The sequence below is a fragment of the Bombina bombina genome, chromosome 7 (genome assembly GCF_027579735.1).
Source record: "Bombina bombina isolate aBomBom1 chromosome 7, aBomBom1.pri, whole genome shotgun sequence".
In the NCBI taxonomy this organism is placed as follows: Eukaryota; Metazoa; Chordata; class Amphibia; order Anura; family Bombinatoridae; genus Bombina; species Bombina bombina.
In genome coordinates, this window is record NC_069505.1 from 561,786,376 (window position 1) to 561,799,474 (window position 13,099).

The following is a 13,099-nucleotide window of genomic DNA, read 5'->3' on the forward strand; positions in this document are numbered from 1 at the left end:
AGTGCTCAGTAACCTGTCTGTGTCTCACATACTACAGTGACAGCACATGAGCACAATGTTATCAGTTAGTGCTGGTCATGTGACATCAGTGTGACTTACAGTACACAGACCTCACTAGATATGTGCCCAGAGCTCAGTAACCTGTCTGTCTCTCACATACTACAGTGACAGCACATGAGCACAATGTTATCAGTTAGTGCTGGTCATGTGACATCAGTGTGACTTACTGTACAGACCTCACAAGATATGTGCCCAGTGCTCAGTAACCTGTCTGTGTCTCACATACTACAGTGACAGCACATGAGCACAATGTTATCAGTTAGTGCTGGTCATGTGACATCAGTGTGACTTACTGACTTACAGTACAGACCTCACTAGATATGTGCCCAGAGCTCAGTAACCTGTCTGTGTCTCACATACTACAGTGACAGCACATGAACACAATGTTATCAGTTAGCTCTGGCCATGTGACATCAGTATGACTTACTGTACAGACCTCACTAGATATGTGCCCATTGCTCAGTAACCTGTCTGTGTCTCACATACTACAGTGACAGCACATGAGCACAATGTTATCAGTTAGTGCTGGTCATGTGACATCAGTGTGACTTACTGACTTACAGTACAGACCTCACTAGATATGTGCCCAGAGCTCAGTAACCTGTCTGTCTCACATACTACAGTGACAGCACATGAGCACAATGTTATTAGTTAGTGCTGGTCATGTGACATCAGTGTAACTTACAGTACAGACCTCACTAGATATGTGCCCAGAGCTCAGTAACCTGTCTGTGTCTCACATACTACAGTGACAGCACATGAGCACAATGTTATCAGTTAGTGCTGGTCATGTGACATCAGCGTGACTTACTGTACAGACCTCACTAGATATGTGCCCAGAGCTCAGTAACCTGTCTGTGTCTCACATACTACAGTGACAGCACATGAGCACAATGTTATCAGTTAGTGCTGGTCATGTGACATCAGTGTGACTTACTGTACAGACCTCACTAGATATGTGCCCAGCGCTCAGTAACCTGTCTGTGTCTCACATACTACAGTGACAGCACATGAGCACAATGTTATCAGTTAGTGCTGGTCATGTGACATCAGTGTGACTTACTGTACAGACCTCACTAGATATGTGCCCAGAGCTCAGTAACCTGTCTGTCTCTCACATACTACAGTGACAGCACATGAGCACAATGTTATCAGTTAGTGCTGGTCATGTGACATCAGTGTGACTTACTGTACAGACCTCACTAGATATGTGCCCAGAGCTCAGTAACCTGTCTGTCTCTCACATACTACAGTGACAGCACATGAGCACAATGTTATCAGTTAGTGCTGGTCATGTGACATCAGTGTGACTTACAGTACAGACCTCACTAGATATGTGCCCAGAGCTCAGTAACCTGTCTGTGTCTCACATACTACAGTGGCAGCACATGAGCACAATGTTATCAGTTAGTGATGGTCATGTGACATCAGTGTGACTTACAGTACAGACCTCACTAGATATGTGCCCAGAGCTCAGTAACCTGTCTGTGTCTCACATACTACAGTGACAGCACATGAGCACAATGTTATCAGTTAGTACTGGTCATGTGACATCAGTGTGACTTACAGTACAGACCTCACTAGATATGTGCCCAGAGCTCAGTAACCTGTCTGTCTCTCACATACTACAGTGACAGCACATGAGCACAATGTTATCAGTTAGTGCTGGTCATGTGACATCAGTGTGACTTACAGTACAGACCTCACTAGATATGTGCCCAGAGCTCAGTAACCTGTCTGTGTCTCACATACTACAGTGACATTAGCACAATGTTATCAGTTAGTGCTGGTCATATGACATCAGTGCATACCCCCCAACTGTCCTGATTTTCACGGGACAGTCCCAATTTTAGGGGTCTGTCCCGCATTGTCCCCAGGTCCCCTGGGCCGCTCCATTGTTGATTTAATTTTATATTTTATTTTTTTAAATTAATATCTATTGGGTCTGACCTTAATAGATAAACAAAAATGGTGGAGTAGCACAGACAGGTTAGTTGCAAGTCAAAACGTTTATTTACATATTAGCGCCGTAGTGCAGAATGAGAGAATCAAAAATATATATACACACAGGGTAGAGGGGTCAGTGCCCCTAGGTTAAAATACAGAATAACACTTAGGCTGTATGACAAACAGGTAGACGCGTTTCAGCTTCTAGCCTTACTCTTTACCTGAAGTAAAATTGTACTACGTGCTCTATAAAATTGGCAGCCCTGCTCTCTATTGGACACCGGGTTCACACCCCCTTTTAAGCAATGTCCAATCAGAAGTGTTTGAGCCAAGCAGCCCATTTGTTAAAGTGAATCTTACGTGGCTGATATTAAACCGATATACGTTACCAGCTATACTTATCTATAATGTACCTGTACACTTAAATATTCAGAACACAGATGCATTCAAGCTAGAAATATGTCTCATACATCAGTGTCATCCTAAATCAAATGCTATTGCGGGCACGCTCATCAACACACTTGTTGCATCTAAATTGCAACCATTCCACATAACCAACTGTTTCCTCCTAAGCCATAGTTATAGCAAAGAAGCTTGCTCACTTTACACCACTCTTTCCAATAAATCGTTAGGAAGGTACCGTTCCCTAATCTATCATAGGCAGTGCTTACTTTGCTATGATTCATTAAGTGCCTTTCATCCATCTTTCACTCCTATTTGGCTAAAAAGCCACATATGCTCTAACCTGTACTGAAAGAGAGGAGGTGTAAATAAAAAGGTGTGAACCATTGTTCATCCTCCTTAAAATTATATATATACTAACGCCCCTGGCTACTGTAATAGAGATAGGCGGTAACTAACCTCACTAGTCCTATTTAGATGCAACGAGTGTGTTGATGAGCGTGCCCGCAATAGCATTTGATTTCGGCTGATACTGATGTATGAGACATATTTCTAGCTTGAATGCATCTGTGTTCTGAATATTTAAGTGTACAAGTACATTATAGATAAGTATAGCTGGTAATGTATATCGGTTTAATATCAGCCACATAAGATTCACTTTAACAAATGGCCTGCTTTGCTCAAACACTTCTGATTGGACATTGCTTAAAAGGGGGTGTGAACCCGGTGTCCAATAGAGAGCAGGGCTGCCAATTTTATAGAGCACGTAGTACAATTTTACTTCAGGTAAAGAGTAAGGCTAGAAACTGAAACGCGTCTACCTGTTTGTCATATAGCCTAAGTGTTATTCTGTATTTTAACCTTGGGGCACTGACCCCTCCACCCTGTGTGTATATATATTTTTGATTCTCTCATTCTGCACCACGGCGATAATATGTAAATAAACGTTTTGACTTGTAACTGTGCTACTCCACCATTTTTGTTTATCTATATCCTTTATTGAGGCCATACGAGCAAGCACAGAAACGGAGCAAAGTTTGACCGTTAAAAGGGTATCACACCGCAAAGGATTGGGAGCAGGAGGAAGGATACTCGGCTCTGCCGCCATTGGAGGTGGTCCTGGAATCACAGCCTGGACTGTTCAGCAGGACGGTGAGGCATCGGATCCACGAAGTTAGAGCAGTCTGTATAATAGCCACTTTGGGTGAATGCCATAGGAATCCAGAGAGAACAGCAGGTATGTGCCTAGCAGTACACTGTGCACTGATGAGTCGCATCGTTTTACACCTTCAGGGTTACAGCTTGTGAAAGACGAGTATTCCCATTAACATCCCAGCAGAGATGAACTGAGCATAGCATTTGGTGCATTGTAATTGATGTTTTTTTCCAAACATATGTGTGAATACATGCTCTTGTGATTACCCACCCACCCACCAACATCTCCCCACTTTTGTCTTTCTTATCTGACCTTACTACATTAGTCATGTGACAAAATCGTCCCCAATAGTGTAGCGCACCACGTAATGAGTAAGTCAGATCCTGTCATGTGGCTCCAGTCTGAGTAACAACCTTTTTGGCGCATTGCATGTGTGAGGTGGTGGCAGCAGCTGAACAAAGTCTATGACTCCCGGTCAAGTGAGATTGTCTGTGGCTGTCAGTCAGTCATCTGTGAAAGAGTGAGGAAGCGGGGATGCCGGTCATCAAGAGGAACAATCCTTGCTTCATTTGTTCATTTGAGTGGAAATGTGTACATTTGTAAGTGTTACCTTATACCATTCCACTTACTAATTAGTTAGTCAGAAACACTCACTCAGTCTGTTAACGTGAAATCCGAAGTTGGGGGGCCCGGGTACGGTTTCCGCCACAGCAGCAGAGTCATCCAGGTACAACTAATGGTCCGTGCCGGCCACGGGGGACTCTCTGAGTTACTGTTTTAAATTATGCAATGGAAAGGCAGCTGAGGAAGCACAAGGCTAGGAGGGTGGAGGCACAGGCTGCCGGTTTATTTTTGAATTTTAAATATTTAAAAATATTTGTTTGAATAATCGAATGTTTAGTTATGTATTTTACAACAAATTTGAAAATATTACTAACATTCAATTTCATTTTTTTTTTTATGCTAATTGAATTTATAACATTCAATTTCGAAACAGTATTTCTAATCTACAGCTATCTTTTATAAATGCAGTATTCCAACATTCAAAATCAAAACCTAAATTCAAAATAGAAATTTACATTTGAATTTGAAACTAAAATTCAAAATCAAAACTAAAATTCAAACCTTAAATTCAAAATCAAAACCTAAATTCAAAATCAAAACCTAAATTCAAAATCAAAACCTAAATTCAAAATCAAAACCTAAATTCAAAATCGATTTGAAAGAGTATTCATTCTTATCAACATTCAATTTTCCAAATTAAATTTCGACAATAAAATGTGTTCTACCATTAGAATTTAAACACATTCATTCATCCCTATACATTATATATGTTTTAAATATGCTAAACTGATTTTAGTAGAGGAGCCAAATATTGAGACAGCTAAGAAAAAGTTAAGCTTTCATGATTCAGATAGATCATGGAGTTCCAATTACTTTTATAATCTATTTTGCTTTGTTCCCTTAGTGTCCTTTCTTAAAAATCATACCTAGGTAGGCTCAGGATCTAACTGTTCATTGGAGGCTGCATATATATGCCTCTTGCCATTGGCTGACCCAAGTTGTTCAGCTAGGTCCCTGTATTGCAATGCTGTTACTTCAGCAAAGTATATCAAGAGAATGAAGCAAATTTGATTATAGAAGTGACAAATATTAAAAAATATATGCTTTATCTGAATTCTAAAAGATAACATTTGGGTTTGGTAACACTCACCCCAAAGCACAGTAAGTGGCTCCTTCAGGCTGCTGTGATCCACATGACAGGAGAAACTGTCCCCGTCCTTAGGTATCACTTCCACAGTGACCCTGAGCTGATAGGTCCCATCAGGGTTGGGGAGGACCTGTGTTGCCTCCTCTGACATTAAATCGATTTCTCCATTCTTCACCCACTTGACATCCACAGCTTTAGGGTAAAACCCGTACACCCGGCAGTGAAGCTTTGTTACAGCGTCTGATTGGTGACCGGAAACCTTCACTTGAGGGACAACTAATAAAGAGACAGACAAAACACATTATTATTGTTTAATAACATAAAATATGGTAATTCTGTATCACATCTGTTGCATGAACCAGAGGTGGGACAAAGTCATTGGTTTGCAAGTCACAAGTAAGTCTCAAGTCTCAAGTCCCAAGTCAAGTACCGATGTCAACAAAGGCAAGTCCAAGTCAAGTCTCGAGTCAACAAAGGTCTAGGTCAAGTCCTCAGCTTTAAGCTTCAAGCGTTCAACAAGTCATTAGTACTCTTTGCATAATATATTGTCAGAGTATTAATTACTGTATTTAATGTATACTAATTCATATAAGGAAGGTGTTTAAAATATGTTTATATTTTCCCAGTTCAATTTCATGTTAGATTTAAATGTGAAATTGTGATATAAGGACAAACAGTGAAAAAACAGTATTTATTAGTAAATGAGAGTAACAAAATTATTATAGAAATAACACAACTGCCAAAAATAGAAAACATGTGGGTTCAGTATCCCTTTAAGCTTAATTTTGGGTTTACTGTCCCTTTTAACTATAGGGCATACTGTGCAGGTAGTGGGAAATATATATATTTATTTATATTATAAAATTTTGAACAATAATGTCTTTATATTCATATAGTGCTTGGTCATGAGTTTTTACCTTTCCTCTCTTTTCCAGCAAGACTGATATAGTTCTTCAGAGCTTTAATACATCCATTTTTGAGATAGCTATGGACTCTGTTGGCGACATGCTGTTCCCTGTTCCATCTCTGAGTGCTTATTTGAGCCTCATTTGTGTAAGGCACCCACAATAGTCTATTCAGATCCAGATCAATAAAATAACCACCGTCATAACCGTACTGATAATACCCCACTGTATTTTCATCATCATCCAGCCCACAGCCATACATCAGCTGAAATGTGTGGAGGCCTATAGGGAACACAAAACACATGCTGGTTATCTAGTCTGTGAAAATACATATGTGCCTTATTTACACCCTGTATTTAATTCCTGGTGTGTGCCTGTGATCATGGAGCTATGTCATCCAGGCCTTGTTGTCCCATCCAATAATAAATTATTTCTTTTTAAAGAACATCTTAGGTTGCTCAAATCTCTTGACCTGGTATTTGCTTCTGTGTTTTGTCTTCCTCCCCTTTTTGTCACTGCTTCTCCTAAAGTATTTGTTGTCTCTTTTCTTGATCACCATCCTCTGCTCTCTTATCTCTTTATCTATACCCTGTGCTCATAACTAGCCTTTTCACCATTCTATGCTCTATCTTCTTCAGCTTCTCTTTCTCCATCTTCTATTTGTCACTATGGTACTCATCATGCCTTTAACTCTTCACCCATTGCCCTTACATTTAAGCTACATATCTATTCACTCCACTCTTATACTTCATTCTCTACACTTCACGCTCATAATTTCCACCCTCTACTATCTATTGTCATATCATACTTGCCTTGTGTGTACTTCCTCTCCATCTTCTGCTCTATACACTTCCCTTTACCAGGGGCATTCTTAGATTCCAAAAATAGTCCGAGAAAATACAATAAATAAGAAACAAAACCATTTATCTGTAGCCCAGTCCAGGCCAAAGGACATTTGGGGTGCTAAGGATGAACACCTATAAACAAAGTTTATGAGTAAGAGGCAAGAAAAGAGTGCCAGGCAAACGAAAGTGGAGTAGCTCTCTGAAAATCTACTCAAAACAAGAATTCCATACAAGAATCGATTGCGCTAAAAAGCTAGATACTCAAACGCTGAGAAGGACTAAAAAGTATTAAAAGCTAATTAGTTAATACCCAGAAAGGAGTAAAAAATCTCAAAGAGGCTGGATAAATTATCCGCTAGCAGGGGAGTGTCAATCAACCCGATCGTATTTGATAGGGTTGATTTGTGGCGAGTTCTCTCTCCCGCCTCAGAGCAGGCGGACAGGTTATGGAGCAGCGGTCTTTAGACCGCTGCTTCATAACTGCTGTTTCTGGCGAGCCTGAAGGCTTGCCAGAAACACAGGCATTCAAGCTCCATACGGAGCTTGATAAATGGACCCCTAAGGCTGAACCGCATAGATGGTACTCAAGGTCCGGTAATAATCTTTCAAACAGAGCGCTCTGTGTTCCAAGGAATGAATCCAGTCACCGCCATTGGTAGAGAAAGGATCACATGGTCTGGTGACATAACACAACCCAGAAACAAAGAGGAGACTTAGCACACGCTACTCGGAGTCACTGCAGCACATCTGACAGGTAAGTAAGTTCTCACACCGCTGAATCAGAGATCTCAGTGAAGGGAGAAAGCGGGTAAGTGAACTTTGAAAAAACAGAGAGAGAGGGGTATGCTGTAACGAGTGCCTCATTATATATCAGTATTAACTTTCTACAGACGGCAGATCCAGGGGTGTGTTAACCCTTTGTGGGAACTGGTTATCTAAGCCAATAAGGAATCAATCTATGTAATACTTATCCCATAACACCTATATGGTTAGGGAACATGTGGACTCTTGTTTTCTAGAAATATATTTATACAATTCACCATGAAAGGTTGAATTGAAGGATCAAGTTTAAGATTTATCTTTTTTACATTAAGATTCTTTGTTTGTATTTAGTCCACCGGTGGATTTGAAATTTCTGTAATTTATATTGTAAATTATTCTGCAATTTCATATTATTTATTTTTATATATTTCTATGATGTTTGTATAGTAAAATACTAATTTTTAATAATTTATCCAGCCACTTTTAAATTTTTTACTCTCTTCTGGGTATTAGCTAATTAGCTTTTAATACTTTTTAGTCGTCTAGTTCTATTAGCTCCTTCACACTCAGTAATGTGCCTGATAAGTATTAGAATTTTTTTGGTAACTCTCAGACCTGTTAAACTCAAATTATATGCCTGTTCTCCAATGATCTTGGTCTTCAACCTTTTCTTGCTTTCTTTATATTCTTCATTCCATGTTGGCTCCTCTTTTACTCTTCATTGTGCTTATTATCCTCTTAGGCTCCTTCCCTTGCTGTTTAAATCCTTAACCTCTTCATTTATCCTCTTCTGTGTTCTGTACTATACCTATTCTTTTTTACTGTTCATCTTCTCTTTTCTTTTTCTTCTCAATCACGCCCTTTCATCTACATCTGACATTTAGTAGAACTTAAATATAAAGGGAAATGAAAACTTATTTTTTATTTATGTTCTCTCTTCTTGCTTTCGGTTCATTTCTCCCTAATCTAATTTTTCATCCTCGTTTCTCTTATTTTTTTTACTTCTTATCAGATATAACTTCTTCCTTCCTCTGTTTTCACTGCTAGACCTACACAGTTGCACTAGCTTGACACACATGGTCTGATATTTTAGAACACTCACATTTAAAGTTTTCTGTTTCTTCTCTCTCTCAACATTTACTAATCATGGAAACTGACAAGGGTCCAACCACACTATTCATATGGAAATCAATTCTTTTGGGTTCAAAACACACACTCATATCTCTGTATAAGTGACACATTTCATAGTTTAGAAATTTGTTGCTATAGATTGTACACTGTTCTTTAGAAGATAAGTTGAGTAAACTTGAAATTTTTGTAAATACCGAGAAATCCAGATTTAGCACTTTCAATATCAATGCTGTTAGCCTTGGGAGTTGGTTACTTTTTTCTCACTCTACAATCCCTCCACTAGCTTGGTATACTATCTCTCTATAACTCCTCACATTGCCCATATAATCTGTTCCTATAAATCAATATAGCTTCATGTAACTACTCCCTATATCTCCTCTCACTGCCCAATATAACTTCTCATTCTGCTGCATATAAACTCTCAATATATCTCCTTTTATTACTTGATATAACCTCTTGTTCTTTTAATTTCTCCATATGCCTCATAACCTATGTTTAAAATTGCATATTTGTACAATATAAGTATTCCTCTTTTCTTCTACATACCTTCAGTGTGATTGAAACGGCCATTTAAGATCATCAGATCTTCTTTGAACACCTCTTCCCATCCTCTGCGATAAGTTGTCTGCCTCTTCCAGTAAGAAACATCTGTGTTATTTTGTATCCATTTAGTCACAGGTATGAGCTCCCTTGTATCACTGTTGTAGCTGTCTATCTGTTCGTCATCTATATACCCCACTGCCATAAATTGTGGTAGACCTGGGAAGCGCTCTGACACTCCAGAATGGTAATAGCTCAGGCTGTGATAACCTAATAGTTATGTAGAAGCAGAAGAAAAAAAAATACAAATATAAAAAATAATAATATATAAAATAAATAAAAATTAAAAATTGAGATTATTGCCTGGGTGCTGGAACTACTGCATTGTCACAGTACTTTCTTAAATTTTATTTAAGAGGAAGAGACCTCTCTTAATCCAGATATAATACATTTATCACATTTAATAGAGCAATATTATTGTTTGAGGGCCCGATTCTCAAAAACGTACTGGCATGGAGAGAAATAATCATCTTATTTTATTGAGCATTATATTGTAAAGTAAGTGTCACTCTCCTTCACATAAACACTATTAGTAAACTCACCTAAATAAGATACACAGGTTTCATGGAAATAAATGCCTTTAAAAAAATCCCTGAGTGGTCTCGTAATAGTGTCGAGGCAACTCGTAATACTGGTGAAGCATCTTGTAGAATCTCATAAGACCAGAGAGCTTTAGAGAATCAAGCCCTCTGTATTTGTCAAAGAATCATCTAAGAATGCTAAATAGTGGCTAAAGACTTACATTTTTTTCTCACAAATGACACACAATAGGACATCCCTTTTAATTTATGTGGACAATATGTACAATTAATTTTATGAAATATTCATATTAATTTATCTTATCAGTCAAGCATAACCTTACAAGGTTTTTTTTTAATTTAATAATAGGCATGAATTACTTGGGAAACTGTAAAAAAAATATCTATATGATTAATTCAGTGGAATATAGATATGAGTTTTGGTGGGAAATGCAAGTGTACTTTGTATATATATATATATATATACTTTAAATTGGAGATTAATTTTAAAACTTTCAACTTTAAGTGGAGATGACCTAATATCTGTAGGGGATTCAAGCTTCTTTTATAGAATGGTTATCATATAATAATAATTATTATTAATAATTATTATTATTATAATTACCAATTAACACTGATTTTTTTGTAGATGAAATACATTTCATACTGTATTTATTAAGTTAAAGTACAGGTACAAAACCTTTGTTCCAAATTGCTTGGCACCAGAAAAGGTTCCGATTTCAGAATATTCGTATAATGGGACAGTTTTGAGTGGGGATGGGACCAAATGAAAACAACAGTATCATATGTAATTTAGGCAAACCAAAATGGACACAGCAATAGAGGGTAAAATCACAACGTTCACTTTGTGTGCAGGGTCCACGTAGAAACAGGTCACTGCTTCCCCTCACTTACAAATATGTAGAAAATTAGTTCCACAGCACCAATTAATGTTTTAGTAAAAAGTACCTTCCTTATTTGTATACATGTTTAAAAGACATCATGCCGTTAATCATTCAAAATGATGTACAGATGAGACAAGTTACAATGAATAGAGTCCTATATCTCTATCTAGTGGCTAACATTCAGGTAGATTACGAGTTTTAACGCTGAAAAAAATGGCAATTCCAGCGCAATGGCCAGGAACACATATTATGAGTTGTGATAGCTATAACGCCAGCATTTTAGCCTGTAACGCAACGTCCATTCCACACTCAAAAAAATTACGTTTTTGCGTGGTATTTTCATAGCACCAGTATTACAGGTTGTGCGGTAAGGCTTAAAAGCTTGCATTACAGCCAATACCGACACAATCCATTCCGCCATCTGAAAGCAGTAGTTAGGAGATTTGCGCCACAAAAATGTTTCACAAAACTCATAACTAAAGTGTTACAAAGTACACCAACACCCATAAACTACCTATTAACCTCTAAACCGCCACCCTCCACATTGCAAACACTATTTTAAACCTATTAACCTCTAATCTGCCGCCCACCCACATTGCGGCTATTAAATAAATGTATGAACCCCTAATCTGCTGCTCTCTACATCGCCGACACTAATAAAAATTATTAACCCCTATTCCGCCACTCCCCGACATCACCGACACTATATTAAAGCTATTAACCCCTATTTCGCTGCCCCCGACAATATAATAAAGTAATTAACCCCTAAACCTCCAGCCTCCCACATCTCGACAACTAAATAAACTTATTAACCCCCTAAACCTCCGGCCTCCCAAATCTCCACCACTAAATAAACCTATTAACCCCTAAACTGCTGCCCCCCCACATCACAAAACACTAAATTAATCGATTAACCCCTAAACCTAACACCCCACTAACATTAAATTAAAATTACAATATAACTATATTTAAATAAATAAAAACTTACCTGTGAAATTAAAATAAACCTAACATTAAACTATAAATTAACCTAACCTTACTATTCTATTGAAATAAAAAATACTACCAATTAAAAAAATCTAAATTACCGGTACAAATAAAAAAAAAAAAAACTAACACTACGAGAAAAATGAAAAAAATATAAAATTAAAAAAAATAATAAACACTAAATTACGAAAAATAAAAAACACTAAGCTTACACAAATTAATAAAAATAAATTATCAAAAATAAAAACAAATTAAACCTATTCTAATAGCCCTATAAAAATAAAAAAGCCCCCCCAAAATAAAAACACCCCCTAGCCTACAAAAAACTAACAATAGCCCTTAAAAGGGCCTTTTGTAGGGCATTGCCCTAAGTTAAACAGCTATTTTACCTGTAAAAAAAAAAAGTCCCCCCAACAGTAAAACCCATCACCCAACCAACCCCCCAAAAAAAAAAAAAAAACCTAACTCTAAAAAAAACCTAAGCTACCCATTGCCCCTAAAGGGGCATTTGCATGGGCATTCAGCTCTTTTCTATTGCCCTTAAAAGGGCATTTAGCTCTTTTTCAAAAGCCCAAACCCTTATCTGAAAAGAAAAACACCCCCCAACAAAAAAAACTAACACTAACCCCAGAATATCTACTTACGATTGCTGAAATCCAGACATCCAGGCATTGAGAAGTCTTCATCCAGGCGGCGATATCTTCATCCATCGCTGGGGCGACTTATATCTTCATCCCGGTGGCACGGCGTAGACATCCAGCGCGGAGCTTCCTCTTCATATGGTCTCCCCCCGTACACTGAAGCTACAATGCAAGGTAGCCGTTTCAAAATGGCATACCTTGCATTCCTATTGGCTGATTTGATTCTTCAAATTCAAATCAGCCAATAGGATGAAAGATTCTAAAATCCTATTGGCTGTTCAAATCATGCAATAGGATGAGAGATACTGAAATCCTATTGGCTGATTTGAACAGCCAAAATAATTTAAGTAGCTCTCATCCTATTGGCTGTTTTGAACAGGCAATAGGATTTTAGAAGCTCTCATTCTATTGGCTGATTTGAATTTGAAGAATAAAATCAGTCAATAGGAATGGAAGGTACGCCATTATGAAACGGCTACCTTGCATTGAAGCTTCAGTGTACAGCGGGGACCGTATGAAGAGGACGCTC

The 13,099-nt window shown here is 38.0% G+C and overlaps 1 protein-coding gene across 1 annotated transcript in view; it reads right to left on the minus strand.

The window, feature by feature from the left end:
* Window positions 1-13,099, minus strand: part of LOC128667056 (uncharacterized) — a 342,615-nt gene that overhangs the window by 52,379 nt on the left and 277,137 nt on the right. The window contains exons 12-14 of the mRNA XM_053721939.1: window positions 9,466-9,729; window positions 6,194-6,463; window positions 5,280-5,552 (exon numbers count right to left, since the gene is read on the minus strand). Of these exons, the coding sequence (XP_053577914.1) occupies window positions 5,280-5,552; window positions 6,194-6,463; window positions 9,466-9,729 (807 nt within the window). The remainder of the gene's footprint in view (window positions 1-5,279; window positions 5,553-6,193; window positions 6,464-9,465; window positions 9,730-13,099) is intronic.